Source organism: Pyrus communis, chromosome 11, assembly GCF_963583255.1.
Source record: "Pyrus communis chromosome 11, drPyrComm1.1, whole genome shotgun sequence".
Classification (NCBI taxonomy): Eukaryota; Viridiplantae; Streptophyta; class Magnoliopsida; order Rosales; family Rosaceae; genus Pyrus; species Pyrus communis.
Window position 1 is genome coordinate 18,559,927 of NC_084813.1, and position 18,531 is coordinate 18,578,457.

General features: G+C 36.0%; 2 protein-coding genes and 1 long non-coding RNA gene across 3 annotated transcripts in view; 1 reads left to right on the forward strand and 2 right to left on the reverse strand.

Moving 5' to 3' along the window:
- Window positions 1-8,278: 8,278 nt before the first annotated feature.
- LOC137707795 (ankyrin repeat-containing protein NPR4-like) lies at window positions 8,279-14,404 on the forward strand. Its single transcript, XM_068446716.1, has 3 exons — window positions 8,279-8,329; window positions 12,486-13,103; window positions 13,686-14,404. The coding sequence occupies exons 2-3, from the start codon at window positions 12,654-12,656 to the stop codon at window positions 14,292-14,294; spliced, it is 1,059 nt and encodes a 352-aa protein (XP_068302817.1). The 5' UTR covers window positions 8,279-8,329; window positions 12,486-12,653; the 3' UTR covers window positions 14,295-14,404.
- Window positions 10,249-18,531, reverse strand: part of LOC137707796 (uncharacterized) — a 69,818-nt gene continuing 61,535 nt past the window's right edge. Inside the window, exons 5-6 of the long non-coding RNA XR_011064730.1 lie at window positions 10,761-10,917; window positions 10,249-10,600 (exon numbers count right to left, since the gene is read on the reverse strand). This is a non-coding gene — a long non-coding RNA (uncharacterized lncRNA). The remainder of the gene's footprint in view (window positions 10,601-10,760; window positions 10,918-18,531) is intronic.
- Window positions 14,643-17,136, reverse strand: LOC137707634 (uncharacterized). Its single transcript, XM_068446550.1, has 4 exons — window positions 16,901-17,136; window positions 16,641-16,760; window positions 16,456-16,555; window positions 14,643-15,690 (listed from the first exon to the last, which is right to left on the reverse strand). The coding sequence occupies exons 1-4, from the start codon at window positions 17,134-17,136 to the stop codon at window positions 15,250-15,252; spliced, it is 897 nt and encodes a 298-aa protein (XP_068302651.1). The 3' UTR covers window positions 14,643-15,249.

Consider the following 18,531-nt stretch of genomic DNA (forward strand, 5'->3'; position numbering starts at 1 on the left):
ACTAGGTGTCAATCTTAGTTTGTTTTCCATAAAAGTTTCTTGCATTAAAGGTGCTGCATTTTGAAAGAGAGTCATTTGCTTTTTCGATTTATTGTAAGCAGATGTTCAACCTAACACAAGTCGTAAAATTAACACAATCTTAAAGCCTTAATGCGTAAAATGTTAAAATTGAACATCGTGACCAATTGTAGATGCTCTCATACGTCAATACAAATGTTAAAACTAACACAACCTAACACAAAGTTACAAATCTTGGAATGTAAAATGTAGGCAGTTAATCCTAATATAATAAAGATTACAGAAAATTATATTTTATGCCCTCATATGTCAGTACTTGTTGTTCAATGCAACGCAGGAAGTAGAGACTATTGTATCTCCTAATGTTCTTGAGTGTTGGAACAAAAAATCTTTGACACCAAGGGAACTATTTACAAAGAATCTTTTCTTCCACAACCACAATGTTGACGTTTCTCAGAATTCTCACGTCCCGTTTCGCAGAAAACAATTTCTTGAAATCTTTACCCACAAAGATGATAATTGGTCTTGCCACTCTTTTTTTCGCTATTGCAACCATGATGATTGCGTTTTCGACTACCCTTCTAATTATGGTTCGTGGACAATCTTGGATTGTGATTTCGACCATGCTTCTTTCGAGTGTTCCAGTCACTTTATTTGCTTGGATGCAATTCCCCCTCCTAGTTTAGATTACTGTTTCTACTTATGGAAAAGGAATATTTAATAGGAATGTGGAACGTTGGTTGTAAAGGTATTTCATTATTTTATATTTCTTATTGTATCTGTTTATGTAGGATCCTAAAATAAGAGGTGTAACTAATTCGATGGATTATATATTAAGGAATAAATTGGTGATTTATGTGAAACCTCTCACTTACAAGTGAAGAGAAACACCACTAGATCATATTACAATGACGTCATGTTTTTGTGTATTGACTGATTCGTTTTTCTTGTGTGATGAATGATTTGATTGTAGTTACTCCATTACAGGTTCGAATAAGAACCACACAAGGCACTCAACAGGATGAGCACATGAATTAATCATTCAGATTATCCCATCATCCTTAATATATCATCCATAAATGAAAGTTTAAGCACTATGATGTTGAACATAGATCTATCAATCACAGTGAGAACTGAAAGTTTTTTTCAACCTGATGCACCCGACGATCGATCTTGTCTCAAACTCTAATGTCACAGAGTAGAGGTTTAACCATATAATGCACGCCATGGCTCCCGATCGTCTTTTGATTTTCTTGTTGGATTCCGTGTGATCTTGTCTCTTGAAAAGGAAAGGTTCAAAGTGCTCGCTAAAAGTTCTCCAATCTCATAAAGTATCTGAAAAAGAAACCATCTAGAGGTAGACAATATACGTACACTCGGGAAATAGACAGATTCATAGAGAACTAAAAGGAAGAGAAAGAAACAAGGCTAAACGACTTACTTTCAGCAGTGGAACATGGAGAAACTGAGCATACACTAATTTTCCCATTCATCTCACAAGCAAATCGTAGAAATACAAATTACTATCCTATCATGGCCTCCAAACCCAACTTGAATTCAATCAGATTCTACGTCAGAACAATTCTAGGTAAACTGAATGTTGACTGTTGCATTAGATAAAGTAATTAAAAAGCAACTTCAAAACACGGACCAACTGAAGAAAGCAAGCCAAGGGTTCATGATGAATCTGCAAGGATGGCGGTGGCTTCTGGGTTTTGGTTGCCATAGCCTTGCTTAATGCTGTTTCTGAACCAATCTCTGTACCATAAAGTGAACATTTGCTTTCAAATTTTGTTGTAGATTTACTTTCCCCCTTTAGCTTGGATGACTGAAAAATGGGGCACCGACTGTAGGAACTGAGGATGAATTCCGACCTGCTACTTGTGCTAGAACTTCATTAATAGCGCAGGCTAGTATTGGCGGTTCATAGTATTCTATAAACAGCACAGACACCTGAAAAATACAAAATTGAAGAGAGATTTTTTTAAAGTTCCCCTAATCTGTTATCTTCAAGATATGTTAGAAGATAAATAAAATAGTTATTCACTCTGTCCTGGTAACTCAACACAATATCAAAGATGTTGCCTCACATCCTAACAACTAAAGCATTTCAGAGCAGTGGTAGATGGCTAAACTTTTTGAAAAACAGACAACTGCATAAAAAAAATAATGTCGAACTTTCCACTGTTATCGTCACAGCATGAGTTCTGAAACACAAAGGAACAAAACTTTTACAAAGTAATTTAATGGGTTTCTACCACCATGGGCATAGAAACCAAATCTACAAGCTTTCTTCGAAAAATGCCTGCAATCAAGCCCCTTTAGATCTCACAGATCACTCACACCATAACACCGAGTCGATTTTATACCCCTCATGGTTTCGAAAAACTAACATCATTTTCAATTTCAATCACACACAATCTAAACCCCAAATTGTCACAAATTTCACTTTCACCCTAAAAACTAGAACACATTCCATTAGAAAATACACGACCCATTTCTCAACACCCAAATCCCACATAGAATCTAATCTATACGAGACAGAATCTATACGAATACAAACCCGTTTCTGGGTCCTCCAACTTGCCTGCTAAAACAATCTCAATTCCATTTTTGACAACTCTATTTTAAACCCCATCTGTCTCTCTTACGGATTGGTGTGGAGCTATAGCTGTAACCGTCGACAAAAGCAAATAATGGGTTGTGTTTCAAATTTAATTCAATCCACTCAATGAATCCAACGGCTGCAAATACACCTTTTTTGATATGTACGAAAATAGAGTGAACTAAGCCTAAATGAGACATAAAATGGCAGTTTCAGAGGCAAAGTAAGACAAAACCAATTTCAATGGGTAAAGTAAGACTAAATGGTAGTTTCAAGGGGAAGAAGAGGGGGGAGGGAGGGGGAATCAATTTCATGAACCCTTTTAATTTTCAGCCGTTGGATCTGGTGAATTGAAGAATATCAAACGGCAGAAATTAACAAGGGTGTGTGAGAAGTAAAATGGGATGTGTGGATAGCACACCCCATCAATTAAGAAGCCAATAATTTATTCTTACATAAATGTACTAGCTTTTAGAGATTAGGTGACTCTTTTTCCAATGCTACATCTTCAAAATTTGTATGCTCTACTGCTAATGTCGTTCTTAATTTGTATCCATATAACTTTCATTAAGGATATCTAAATCATTTTTTTAATACACCTTTATTAAGTAATAATCTTCCTATGCTTATAAAATTGGTTTTGTCATAACATTATTAGTATATAGAGATTTTACGGTAAATGAGTCTCCTGCAATCACACACACGTAATCAATCACAAGCATTGTAGTAAAATGTAAATTATCTCAAGGACATATAATGTCTAATTTTACCATAAATTTCATATATTTGTAACCATATTCATATTCATATTCATGTGCATTTAGCATTATTTTTTATTGTTTGAAAGCTTTTTAGTCAAAATGGTCTCAGAAATTTGCATTTGGTCTATGAGATTTGAAATCGATAGAATTGGTCCTTGAATTTATTCACTTTGGCCATTTTAACGACATCTAAACGTAGATGTTCTTTCATTACCAACTTTTCCACTCAAATTGCAAAAATGGGTCTACCATTTCAGTTCCTATACAGTCAATATATGTGAGTACATACATCAAACATTCGGTGAGTTACTATACTTTAGGGACTCATTCTCCGATTTATTGAAGATTTATTTTGTCCCTATGTTTGTTTTATACTCGTTTTATACGGTGATTGTCCCTATTTAAGCACTTCACTTTAGATGCTCTCAAAGCTTCACAAGTTCAAACTAAAAAAATGGATTTGCCTCCTTCAAAACACATAAACCAAACAGCCTCCAACAAAGGATAATATGATAAAATTTATAAAATTTATAAAATTTCATCCAACATTCCCTGTGCATGGTTTTGTTATTTTCTGCAAACGATTTTATTTATTTAACCCGAATTTCAGCACAAAACAGTCAGATAATGTATATTCTCCCAGAGAAATAAGGACAGGGCCAGATCAACCAGATCCCATGCCAAATCAGCAAACTGTAGCTCAACAACCAAACCCTAAATTATGTTACTTTTGAGTTGAAAATGGTCAATGTATATGAAGTTATGAACTAACGAATCCACGATCGACCAGCCCATTATTGTAACCAACAAATGTGAATAAACATTCACATTGACAAGATATGGTGAGGATGAGTTGTACTACGAGGCCAGGCATCATAAGCCACATAATTAACCAACATTTGACGTCCACTAAATTAAAGGTTGTTGGGCTGAAATAGCCAACCCAAACCTACAGATCAGGCAGGGTTTTATTTTGGTCAGGTCATCTTGACACGTATGCTCTAATCAATACAATGCTAAGTGTATATCAAGCTTTAAATATTTTTTTTAGATAAATCAAAACCTACTGAAAATTGTCTCATGGTTTGACTGGCTGTATAATATGCCATTTCTCATGTGGTGCCTCCAAACTTCAATTTCATGTTCAATTCATGAAAAAAAAAAAAAAAACAAGTTTTTATCATTAACATGTGTGAATCGGTTTGGGAGCTTGAAGAACAAGATTCTTGGGATGAAGATTAGTTTTTATCTCACATTTTACTTGGAGTGCAACTGCAAAATCTTCAGAATCAAATGCGCAAGCAAGACTAGCTCGTTAATACCATCATGATAGTAACATAGAAGAAGAAGAATAACAAAAGAAGAAAGAAATGAAAACTTAAGAGTAGAATAAATCGTTTGTATTTCTTAGTAACCTCTTTGTTTTCAACTTAATCACTAGTACAAGATTAACTTAATTGGAGGATTGATTTAAAGTTGAGGGGGAGTATGAGTGAAAAGCTCCAAATCATGGCCAAAATGCCCCAAATCAGATGTGTAAATTAAACCTTGAACAATGAGCATATTTTACACCATTCATAAAAGGTGGGTTGCTTCAACGTTCCCTAACATGAATCGGGGCCATTGCAGGTGTGGAGAATATATATTACTATATATTAATAAAACCATAAGATATCTCCAATGTATTAGAAAAGTTATACTCATATATGATTCAAGTGCAAAGTCATATTTGACATTTGATATAGCCCTAAATGTGGGATTCTCACCACATAAGATACAAAAATTATATTTGTCTCTAAATTTGACTAGACTCCTTCCAATTTACAAGAGTTAAAAGTTAAAAGTCAAATTTGATTTCATATGCATTGTATATAAAATAACTTGCAGCACCACATTTATAGTCAAATATGGCTTCATAACTTTTAACCTTCAAGTTTTAAATTGGAAATACAATCTAATAGTTTTCGTCTTCAATTGACTCTTGTGGATGACAATTTATGTACTAAATCCTTTACTGATTTTAGTTTAAATAAGTCATTGTTACATAAAAAAAGACGAACTCTATGGGTCAACTTTCAACTAGGAATATATGACATAAGTAAAAATATTGGAGTCTCAATTTCTTGGTCACTCTCCTGTGTGATACTAAGGGCTGGTTTGGTATTGTTGTGCTTTGAAAAAAAGCTGATTCTGTTGTGCTGTGAGAATAAGCAGCTGTGAAATAAAGCAGCAGAGTGTTTGGTAAACTTTTTTGTAAAAGTGCTTTTGAAAAAAAAAAAAGCAGTATTAGAGTGTTTGGTAAACTTTTATGTAAAATATATGTGAAAAAAGCCGGTTTTTCAAAGTTGGGTTTTGCAGTTTCTTGTTTTTGGCTTTTTTTCACCCAAAACCGTGAAAAAAAGCTGAAGCTGAGTGTTTACCAAACACAAAAACAGCTCCCAGCTTTTTTTGATAGCAGCTTTTTTCAGAATCACCTCAGTACCAAACCAGGTCTAAGAGTAGAGGTTAAAATACTAAAAGCATATCTATTTATTCTTCATTCTTAATATCAAATCTAAAAATAAGTAACCATGCGTTCATTGATCACTGGTTACCGAGATAATATTTTTAAACAAACAGACAAATAGATTGCCAGGAACCCCAAGAATACTGAAGGAACAATCGTGAGGGCTCTGGACTCAAGTCACCTCCCTTTTCTTTCTTTCCTGGCTTTCTGAGCGTGGCTATTGCCCCCTTTTTCTTTTTGTTATTTTGTATTGGTTACATTTGATTACTCCTTCGACCTTTAGGTAGGTTTGCTTATTGAATCCTCTTCAGTTAATAACAAGGCTTTGCCCAACTTTGCATTTATGTTAGGAATATGATACCAATATTCCAGCGGAAGTTGCGTGTCCAGCTAATCCGTAATATTATTCCAGGAAAAACAGCCCATGCACCTCTTCATTTCTAAGTAGCTTCCCACTTTCCTCCATTTTCTTCTTATTAGTTTGCCAACGCAAGCCTTTGTTTTATTTGCATACTTACTAGAGTTTAATGACTAGCTAGCTGCAGTTTGTTGGCTTCCATTCCTTTCAATCCGTAAGTAGTAATTAGGCTACATTAATTTCTTTGCTAATTTTTTGTTTTTTTAGATAATATATATGATATGCTCCACCAAATCACAGGTCGAACATGGCACAAGGTGTTTCGGAGACCATGGCACAAGGTGTTTCGGCGGCCACGTCACGCGTGTTACATCCATCAGGTGTGTCTCTCTCCTTGCCAAAAGAACAGGAAAAAAAAAAAAAAAAAATCCTTTCCTATTTCATTATCTAATTAAATAATCGTCTATACTTTTTTCTTAAGAAAATGCTAAGATACTATGTTTTTATGTCACATTTGTGTCATCTAGTATTTAAAATATCGACATAAGTAGAAATATCGAATAAAAATTTATGAAAATATCGATATCGGTTACCATTTTGGCTAAAAAGCCTTATTTGAACATATTTAAACCGTGTATTTAATTAAAGACACGAATGATTTCTTGCGTTTCTTTGTGACTAAATTTCAGTGCTCTATTTTCCTAACACTTTGGAGTGTTAATCACAATGATCCCATATAATTTTTCTAGTTGTCATATAATTCCATATAACTTCATTAAAAAGTTAAATAACAAGGAAGCCTTAACATTATCTTCCATCGTTTCTATGATTGAAGTTTAACTACAGAATAGTTCATGCATCAAACTAAACAAGTATGGGGAAATTAACAATAACAAACACGATACATTTGACAGGATTTGAATATAGTCGGTGTAAACCTTTCTTTGAGGCTGTGCAAGCTGGTCGTTGGGAAACTGCAAGGGACTTTCACATCCAACATCCGGAGGCAGTAAGAGTAAGGCATCCATTCTCCGGGCAGACAGCTCTTCACTTTGCAGTTGAGGCTGGGCATGTGGATATTGTCAGAGAATTGGTGTCGTTGATGGAAGAGGACGATTTGGAAATAAAAGCATCAGGGGATGTGACAGCTCTTGCTATTGCTGCAATTAAGGGGATTACCGAAATGGCTCAATGCATGGTAACAAAGAACGAAAAATTACTCGGCATTCCCGATTCAAACAACGAACTTCCAATTGTGTTAGCTTATTTGTATGGTCATTGGCATATGGCTCGATATCTCTACTCCGTCACTCCACTTGAAGATTTAATGCCAGACAAAGGACTTAATGGCGTTACAATAATCGCCAATTGTTTTCCATCCAAAGAATTTGGTAAAAGTTTTTAAATATGAGTACTAACATGCTGTTGAGGACTACAAAAATGAAAATTAAGGGTTATTTTAATAATGATTTCAGTTGTTAGAAAACTACTTCCAAATTTCCAAAAAAAAAAAAAAAAAAAAAAAACTGAAATTCGAAGTTCGAAAACCGAAAAAATAGCTTTCAGTTTTTTTTTTTTTTTTTTTTTAATGAAACCTGAAAATTAAAAGTATTTATCAAACAAGTTTTTGGTTTTCAAATTAAAATCGTGATTACAAAACTAGCTACAGTTTACTCTTTTTCCCATAGCTACAAATTATTATAGCAAACTAATTATTTTTGAAAAATTCTTAATGTTTAAAATAAACAGATATCTCATGGGATTTAATTAACCGTTGCCCAAAATTGGCCTTTACTTCGAAGGACGGAGTGGCGTACCTCTTACAAATTTTGGCTCGAATGGCTTCTTCATTGCGGAGTGGAGTGGAGCTCAATTTCTGGCAACAATGGATTTATGACAGTTAGTGTACAACAGACTCCCTTCGCTTTCTATTAATTATTTGCTTTCACATTTATGACATATTTTTCTTGTCTTGATAGGCATAGACATACAACCTCCTCGTCGCATCAACAACATTTCTGTAACTGATCAAAATGAAGAAAATTCCCAAGCTAATAACGGAAGGAGGTCAATTCGCTCAGGTTTGCTTTCCCCTTCCTCTCCCATCATTAACAAGTTAGGAAGTGTTGCATAAAAGGTACGATCTAATTTGGGTTATCCACTTCGAATTCCTGATTAACTTTAACCAAGGGAGTACATGATATTTATCTTTACTTGTATGTAGAAGGTCTCAATTATAACTCACATAGATGACAAGTTCGACACTAAATTACTATCACTAATACCTCCCTACCTTGCTAAATTTGAGAGATTATTAGGAGAGTTTTCTTCATTTGTGGAGATTATTGGGAGCATAAGTGCATGTTTGGTAATGAGAAATACAAAATGCGTTTGTGTTAGTTTTTAAGAATAGACCCATAAAATGAATAACATAAAATACAATATTAGCTTAGATTGTGTAAAACATTAAAGTTATTTTTCATGTGAAATTTAATAACATAATAAAAAGATAAAAACCACAAACTAAGTATAAAACAAGGTCAGAATTTTAAGAAAAGAGAAAAAATCTTGTACTCCCCCACTACCACCTTACAATGGTCTTCGCAAATAGCATCCATACCGCCATATCTCCACCACCCAGCATCATTGCCACTAGATCCTACACCTATCATCACTAGTATCTCCCATCACCACCCCATCACCGGGCCACCACGATCATAACCACCTCCACCATCTCCGCCATCATCAATCCTACTACCTCATAACCACCATTTCCACCACCCTTATTGTTAACCACACCCTCACCCATGTTACCATCATCATCGCCACTATAGATGCAAATTTCGTACAGTTGAATTGACGAAATTCCACATATAAATCAAGAAACATCGTTAATTTAATTGACAAACACCCAAAAAAGGAGGGAATGTATCCACCAAAAGGCCTCCGATGCCCAAGTCAAAAAAGTAGTTTGAGAGAAACTATGAACTTGAGAGAGTTCTGAGACGTAAATGACGATTATCGTTTTCCCTATTTGACACGACTATTTATAGACATAAACCCTAGTAGGCAACCGGGAGGGAGGTTGTAGTCCATAATAGACAAATCCTAAACCTATCTAAAATAGGACTCCAAGAATATTTATAATTTAGGATATAAGCATTGCTTGAATTCTCGAAAATTCCTTACTTATAAAATTCAAGGTTTGCATAGAGAATTCACACAATAAAACCCAAGTATGAAAATTTTCCCATATTCTTCTTCCTTCCTCGACCTGGCAGCACTTGGGCTGCTGGCGAATTTATCATGTCATGATTACCCTTTTTGACTTTATAGCACTTACTGACTCGAGAAGATGATTGCACGATTTGGATTCACCATGCCACAATCATCTTTCGAAAATATTGATCGCACATACGACTTTACCAGGTTATGATCCCATTCGTAGTGATCTCTTAATACGAATTTACCAAGTCAACATCCCATGCACCTCAGTGCTACATGATACATAAATCTTCATGCATAGTCATCGCACAATATGGATTTACCAGGTATGATGACATGTATTTCATTGCTACATGGTGCACACTTACTATCACCCAACCTTGTGACACTATGTTATCGACCCTCTAGCTCTCAATTCACAAACAACTGAAACATGCATAGATATCTCATTTCACTACAAAAAAATATATGGCCACTGCGCACAAAAAGTAATTTGGAACCAACGTATGTGCCATATATCTATAGTAACAGTGCAGCAACTAAACTATTATATGTGTCCTCTATGGGTGTGCCCTTTGATGAGAGGCACAATATGGCTATTTGTGCTCAAATAGTTAAGCACAAATAGGTTATTTGTGCTCAAAGAGTTAAGCACAAATAGGCAACCTATTTGTGCCTTAATTTTGACAACATGCCAGATGACAGAACTATACGCACAGCTTTCAAATCGTGACCAATAGGTTTTATTTAAAAAAAAAATGTAAAAAATTTGAAATAAAACAAAAAATTCAAAATTTTCATAAAATCAAGACGGCACACGCTATATACATGTATTTCAGTTATTCACAATACATCCCACATAATTTATAACCAAACCTTTCTTCAGAATCCCATCCTCCCACTGCAGGTATTGGACCCCAGTTTTTCATGCAATGAAGCTCACTTAACCACATTCCCTTCTTGCCTAACTTTTTTAAGAGTCCCACAACTTTTTATAAATTCAAAAATAAAGCTTTTACAGAACATAGTCGAAAGAAAACCCGTTAAGCTAAGAACAATATACTAAAAACAGATAAAGAACTTTTGTCTCTGTCGAACATCTTTGTCAGCTTTCACCTTTGCGTCACCTGCACACACACACACACACACACACAAGTTCTTTAAGAAGAAGGATCCCCATTTTACACAAAAAATAGGAATGATGGGCTCAACCGTTGGATCTCTCTTAATGAGATCATGCGGCTGTGATTTAACGAGAAAGAATGGCACGAACAAGAAGGCTGAAACCTGTTTGCCCTCACGAAGGAGAAGAGCGACGTCAGCTCCAACCAGAGCTTCGATCGGTGTTATGTTTTCTTGGTTTTTCTCCCTTCATTCTTGATACATATACCAGTTTTTGATTTTAGAAAACAAATCTCAAATTATTGAACCCCAATCTCCAGAACTGTAATTAAAAACAAAAAAAAAAAAAAAAAAAAAAAAAGGAAAAAGAGTTGTGCAATTGAATCAAGGAGGAGGACACTCAAACTGAATCCATTCTCCAAAATGAGACTGAAATTAAACGAATAAGTTTAAATTTAGCAAATTTAATTCTACGAGACCGAAATTCGGTACCAGTGAGGCGCACCTTGGTTTCTGTTGTTGGTAGATCAATCGAATGTGAAACTCAAACAAGAAATCGACATTATAAATTAAAGAAAAATTGTTCAGCCCAAACAATCTCTAAGCTTAGTATAGTTTATTAGTGTGGACAGAGAAATTGTTTGGCCAAAACAATCTCTAAACTTAAAGCATCATACTGCATTAAAATGAAGTTATATCAATACCTGAGAAGAGAGGCCGATCATAAGCTTCAGGAACCTGTGAAATAACAATAATGAATTTGAATTTACTACAATTTTCTCTAAGCATATATATATATACACACATACACGCACGCACACGCACACGCACACACATACACACACGCATATATATATGTACAAGCATCAAATCCATGTTCACTCTTAGCATCTAGTTAGAACAATAATTACACCAAGAAAACTTGACCTTTCAACAACCCAATTGATGTTGTATTGCAATCTATACAACCAGTGACAGATTAAAATAGCAAAACAACACCAAAAAATCCTAAATCAAATTGAAGCAGTGTATCGAGATTGAAAACACGAAAATACCCAAGCTCGATTTCACCGCCTGCTCCGGCCTCATCACACACATCGACGCCACCCCAACACCGCTCTTCGCCTTCCCGCCGCTCCCATACCTACAAAACACATAAAAGCCGATCAAAATCCTTACGTTTCTTAGATCGAAAATTGAGGAAATTCGATTACGAGTTTGTAGAAACTAACATGGGGTTTGGAAAGAGGGCGGGAAGAGGATTATGGAGATATAATTTGACAGTCGTTGGTGACCGGTGGACCGCAGCGCCGTTGCGTGAAAGAGAAGAGGAAGCGAGGATGCAGGAGGGAGGAGAGACTTCTCCAAGGGGGTGAGAGGAGAGAGGATTAATAACTTTTTTTTTTCATAATTTTTATAAATTGTATTTTACACAACAGGCACGATATATTTATACAAAATTTACATATTATTTAAATATACTAAACGCTAGGGCCTTGTTTAGTAGCTTCTGTAAAGGCACAAAAGCCCGTTTGTCACACATTATATACTATTTAACAGATCCTATTTTTAGAGACAAAAGTTTTTGTGTCTTATGTTCTGTCAAAAAGTTATCAAGCCGAAGTATACATGTCTCACTTCTCATAGTTTCCGTGGCCGATACAATGTACTATCAAAAAATGAGAACTTAAATGTGTGAGGTCTAATTACTGTCATATTTAGTGGTATCCTAGGATAGGGCTTGAAGCATGTTGGTTAAAAAGTCAACTGTTGGTTATGAAACCCTTCTTGGTCTACAAACATTGGATTTCCATTATGCAAGTTCCATTAGGTCGGTCGTACATCTAACAACATGCTCCATGAGTTTCACCAACATTTTTTCCATTGCAGTCGGAGGTTTAGTGGAACAGCTTGTTTCTCATTCAAAAAAGCAGAAGAAAGGGCTTGTTTTGAAAATCGTTGAGATACTTGGTATGCTAGTAACAATTTCATTTGTTGTAAATTGGAATTCAAATCAATTATTCAAAGCAGTTTCAGTTCTAAATATTTAGGTTTTAAATGTCGAACTCAGGAATCAAACGCATATATGAAATGAAGATTGTCCACGTCAACTCACTTGCATTTTTGAAGCTCGTGTGCGAAGAGATAAATAAAGATTTGGAAATGCTTCAAATGAGTTATCCCACTGCGAATTATGCAATCTTCGACGCTGTTAGGAATGGGAATGTGGAGTTTATTACTCATATATGTAAAGCAAATCCTGTACTTCTGTGGGCAAGAAATGGTGAGGGAAGGGGCATATTTGCCTTTGCCATCGAATGTCGTCAAGAAAAGATTTATAACCTTCTATATGGGATCTCTGCGAAAGAGCGGGTGATGCAGCTTGGCGATAGCAAACGTAATACCAAGCTACACATGGTTGGGCTGTTGTCCCCATCTGCACAAGCACAACTTAATCGTATTCCAGGGGCAGCATTGCAAATGCAGCGTGAACTGCAATGGTACAAGGTTAGGATTTCTCATTCGACATAATTCTTAATTACGTTGCCTATATGACATATAAACTGAAAGAATCAAATTAAGTATTCGGGAGGTTCTGAATTTGTTTTCCCTTTTTGTAATAATCACCCAAATCAGCATCAACTATTAGGGACTGGGGGAGGGAGGGAAGAATTGGACTCGACACTTCGGGGAAATGTTCTTAACCAACTGAATTACAAGTCCCCATTATCCACTTCCTAGGTGTCAATCTTAGTTTGTTATCCTAAAACGTTTCTTGCATTAAAGGTGCTGCATTTTGAAAGAGAGTTATTTGCTTTTTCGATTTATTGTAAGCAGATGTTCAACCTAACACAAGTTGTAAATTTAACACAATCTTAAAGCCTTAATGCGTAAAATGTTAAAATTGAACATCGTGACCAATTGTAGGTGCTCTCATATGTCAGTACAAATGTTAAAATTAACACAACCTAACACATGTTACCAACCTTGGAATGTAAAATGTACCTAGTTAATCCTAATATAATAAAGATTATAGAAAATTATATTTATGCTCTCATAAGTCAGTACTTCTTGTTCAATGCAATGCAGGAAGTAGAGGATATGATACCTCTTAGGTATCTTGAGTGGAGGAACGATGATGAATTTTTGACACCAAGGGAACTATTCACAAAGAGTCACAGTGGATTGCTAAAGGAAGGAGAAAAATGGATGAAAGAGACAGCAACTTCTTACACTGTTGTAGGTGCTCTTATTATTACCATCATGTTTGCTGCAATAATCACAATTCCTGGAGGAAACAAAGATACCGGCTTTCCCGCATTCATCGATGAAAAATTGTTTATGTTATTTATGATTTCAGATGCTATATCACTCTTTTCTTCCACAACTGCTACGCTGACGTTTCTCGGAATTCTCACGTCACGTTACGCAGAAGATGATTTCCTAAAGTCCTTACCCACACAGATGATAATTGGTCTTGCCACTCTTTTCTTCGCTATTGCAACCATGATGATTGCGTTTTCTGCTGCCCTTCTAATTATAGTTCGTGGACATTCTTGGATTGTGATTCCAACCATACTTCTTTCAAGTGTTCCAATCACTTTATTTGCTTGGATGCAATTCCCCCTCCTAGTTAGAATTACCATTTCTACTTACGGGAAAGGAATATTTAATAGGAATGTGGAACGTTGGTTGTAAAGCTATTTCAATCTTTTATATTTCTTATTGTATCTGTTTATGTGGGATCCTAAAATTAGAGGTGTAACTGATTTGATGGATTATATATTAAGGAATAAATTGGTGGTTTATGAGGGACCTTTCACTTACAAGTGAAGAGAAACACCACTAGACCGTATTACTAAGTGAAGTCTTTGTTTTTGTGTGTTGACTGATTCGTTTTTGTTGTTTGATGAATGATATGATTGTAGTTACTACATTACAGGTTCGAATAAGAACCCCACAAGGCACCCAACAGGATGAGCACATGAACAACTCATTCAGATTATCGCATCATCTTTAAGACAATAGACCATTTCACTAATGAAACCAAGAAAGAAAGGAAACGAAAAGCCATAAGTAAATTTAAATTGTAGCAAAAGCTATTTCATTACCTTCATGGCCAGTTCACAAACTGGGAATCCAGATGAAGTAGTTTTACGTCTAAGCACTATGATGTTGAACATAGATATATCAATCACAGTAAGAACTGAAAGTTTTTTCAACCTGATGCACCCAACGATAGATCTTGTCCCAACCTCTAATGTTACAGACAGTAGATGTTTAACCATATAATGCACACCATGGCTCCCGATCGTCTTTTGATTTTCTTGTTGGATTCCATGTGATCTTGTCTCTTGAAAAGGAAAGGTTCAAAGTGCTTACTAAAAGTTCTCCAATCTCATAAAGTATCTGAAAAAGAAACCATCTAGAGTTAGACAATATACGTACACTCGGGAAACAGACAGATTGATAGAGAACTAAAGGGAAGAGAAAGAAACAAGGCTAAGCGACTTACTTTCAGCAGTGGAACATGGAGAAACTGAGCATACACTATTTTTCCGATTCATCTCTTGAGCAAATCGTAGAAATACAAATTACTATCCTATCATGGCCTCCAAACCCTACTTGAATTCAACCATATGTCACAACAATTCTAGGTAAACTGAATGTTGACAGTTGCATTAGATAAAGTAATAAAAAAGCTGTATACCTGAAACTCTTCTTTATCAGAAATGTGTTGACCTATTTGCCTGATAAGAACATATGTTGGCAACTTCAAAATACGGACAAACTGAAGAAAGCAAGCCAAATGTTCATGATGAATCTGCAAGGATGGCGGTGGCTTCTGGGTTTTGGTTGCCATAGCCTTGCTTATGGCTGTTTCTGAACCAATCTCTATACCATAAAGTGAACATTTGCTTTCAAATTTTGTTGCAGATTTACTTTCCCCCTTTAGCTTGGATGACTCTAGGAAAAACGGGGCAACGACTGTAGAAACTGAGGATGAATTCCGCCCTGCTAATTGTGCTAGAACTTCATTAATACCGCAGGCTAGTATTGGCAGTTCATAGTATTCCATAAGCAGCACAGACACCTGAAAAATACAAAATTGAAGAGAAATTTTTTATAAAGTTCCCCTAATTTGTTATCTTCAAGATATGTTAGAAGATAAATACAATAGTTATTCACTCTGTCCTAGTAACTCAAGCCCAACAGCAATAAATCGACAAACTTCAACACAATATCAAAGCTGTTGGCTCACATCCTAACAACTAAAGCATTTCAGAGCAGTGGTAGATCAATAAACTTTATGAAAAACAGAAAACTGCATAAAAAAAATAATGTGGAACCTTCCACTGTTATCGTCACAGCATGAGTTCTGAAACACAAAAGGAACAAAACTTTTACAAAGTAATTTAATGGGTTACTGCATAAAAAAAAATAATGTGGAACCTTCCACTGTTATCGTCACAGCATGAGTTCTGAAACACAAAAGGAACAAAACTTTTACAAAGTAATTTAATGGGTTTCTACCACTATGGGCATAGAAACCAAATCTACAAGCATTCTTTGAAAAACGCCTGCAATCAAGGCCCTTTAGACCTCACAGATCACTCACAATTTCATAAAACCGAGTCGATTTTATACCCCACATGGTTTTGAAAAATTAACAATCTAAACCCCAAATTGTCACAAATTTCACCTTTCACCATAAAAACTAGAACATTTTCCATTAGAAAATACACGACCCATTTCTGAACACCCAAATCCCACATAGAATCTAATCTATACTAATACAAACCCGTTTCTGGGTCCTAAACAATTCCATGAGAGACAAAGGGAGAGAGAGAAGGGGAACCTCATATTGGCCCTGGGGATCGAGGAAGTGGCGAAGGATTCCAGAAGCTTTGCAATTTTGGATTCCATGGAGCTCCAAAGAAAGCTCGAAACTTTCTTCTCTGCAACAAATTGGCGCATCGAAATCAATCGATATAATATGAATTTGATCTCAAACTTAAAAGGGTTGATAGGAAGAGATCTTACACAGTATAATTGCTTGGACTTGGGCGGAAAGTAGCTGAGATGGCATCGCCGAAGCCCTCTGAGTCTCTCAGCAGACACACTACCTTCGAACCAACCTTGATTTTCTTTCTGCCCTTCCTTCTAACCAATGCACGGAGGTGCGCGCACTTGCAATATATAGGAGTGCCACTTATTTTTTTTTCTTTTTTTTTTTATCTATTTTAATTTTTTGGTTTTTTTGATTGTTCCAAAAATGCCATGGCTTTAGGTCGATTTTGCACGTATAATGAAAACCGCCGTCTAAGCTATCAATCCGAATGCTGAGGGAATGGTTCATGAGGTTCTTACACCATATGATCGTCACCTTCCGCCAAAATGTCGCAATATTTGCAAGGTAGACGCAAGTCACCGTGCTTTGTGCGGTTTTCGTTGTCACAGGGTCGTCTGTGATCTTCTCTGCAAATGGTGGAGGGTCATATAATGATTGACCTCGTATTGATCGACTCAAAGAGTGCATCTTTGCAAATGTAGATGCTTTCTCGAAACAATAATGCTAGAGTCGCGAAATTTGTTCACCAAAACCAATGTATACTTCCGATAGGAGTTGATGATCTGAAAAAATTATAATAATATTGCGGATTGAGGATGAGAAAGAAATGTGTAATGTTTAAGGTTTGATCAGTAGTAATTTAATAATCAAATATTTCTTGCCACCTCCATTTTCATGTGCTACACTGATAGGATCAGACATGGTAAAAGGGAAATTGAAAGAAAGTAAATGCAAGAAATGGAAAAGGAAATCAAAGGAAATTCATATCTTCGTTCATAGTCTCTTTACATCATAAAAGAGGTTTAAATACACCCAAAGATAGCTAGGATTTGAGGTATGGATGGGCCTAGTGGATAGTAATGACAATAGGTGGTCTAACTAGTTGTAACTGATGCACAATAGCTTAGAGTCGCATCAATCCCACCCCCTTAAGATGAGGCTTGTCCTCAAGCCTCTCAAACTGAGAAAGACGCATGCAGCAGTCGAGAAAGAGGCCAGCCAATTTGTCCAATGGTGTACCATACTTATATGCAGTATTAGCTTTTGTATGGTCTTTAAATCACGAACCATGTCCTTCCAAAACTTCTTCAGTGTGTTCACCCAAAAAACAAATATCATTAACTCATATCCTGCCAAAATGAAATCATGCAGATTTGCCAAATACTTTGAGATGGAATAAAAGATTGAGCAAAAGAACAATCAGCTTTGTTGCATAACCGACCACCAACTCCCCAAAAGAATGACAATTAATGTCCAAATGGTTTTCTGCATTCTGTGCAGCTGGTACCCAAGTCTCAGTAATTGTGGTCAAGAGTAGACAACTTCGAATATTGGCGTTCAGATTTTTAGGCTTAGTAACTCCCATTGGGTGGTCAATCCCACTTGTAGCGCTACAGACAATGAGATCACTGTTGGTGCTCGTAAACAAATGCGCCCATAAATTGCAGACCCAAAGCTTAGTGAACAAGAATACCCCAAGCTTAGTGAGTGAAGGCCAATTGTTGTTCCGCAATACACCAAAAAATGTCGAAGAGATCTCCCACCAATTGAGAGATTCCATGGATGATTGAATGCCTTGATAGTCCCTGACGTAGAGCAGCGAATCAGCACCGAGCATCATATAAATTGCCATCTTATGCTGCAAAAAGAGTGCTAAATCAGCAAGACTCTTCCAATAATCGAAACATTTCGGCACACCATCAAATGGGTTTGTCATCTGGTCTACTACAGAGAAAACATGTCTGATCCAAGCTGCAGATGAACTATCACTTGTGAGGAACCATATTACAGCATACTCATTACTTTGGACTGCGTAGGTGAATAAGTGAATCAGATAAGTATTTCTCTTCCACTCTATCTTGT

Bases quoted from the DNA above. Each gene is read 5' to 3' on its own strand.
- LOC137707634 (XM_068446550.1), bottom strand. From the start codon at position 17,136: ATGCACTCTTTGAGTCGATCAATACGAGGTCAATCATTATATGACCCT. The intron at 16,556-16,640 runs GTAAGATCTCTT...AATTTGTTGCAG, and splicing joins AGTCCAAGCAATTATACTGT to AGAAGAAAGTTTCGAGCTTT. The intron at 15,691-16,455 runs GTTCCCCTTCTC...TGTATTTTTCAG, and splicing joins ATCCCCAGGGCCAATATGAG to GTGTCTGTGCTGCTTATGGA.
- LOC137707795 (XM_068446716.1), top strand. From the start codon at position 12,654: ATGTCGAACTCAGGAATCAAACGCATATATGAAATGAAGATTGTCCAC. The intron at 13,104-13,685 runs GTTAGGATTTCT...AATGCAATGCAG, and splicing joins GTGAACTGCAATGGTACAAG to GAAGTAGAGGATATGATACC.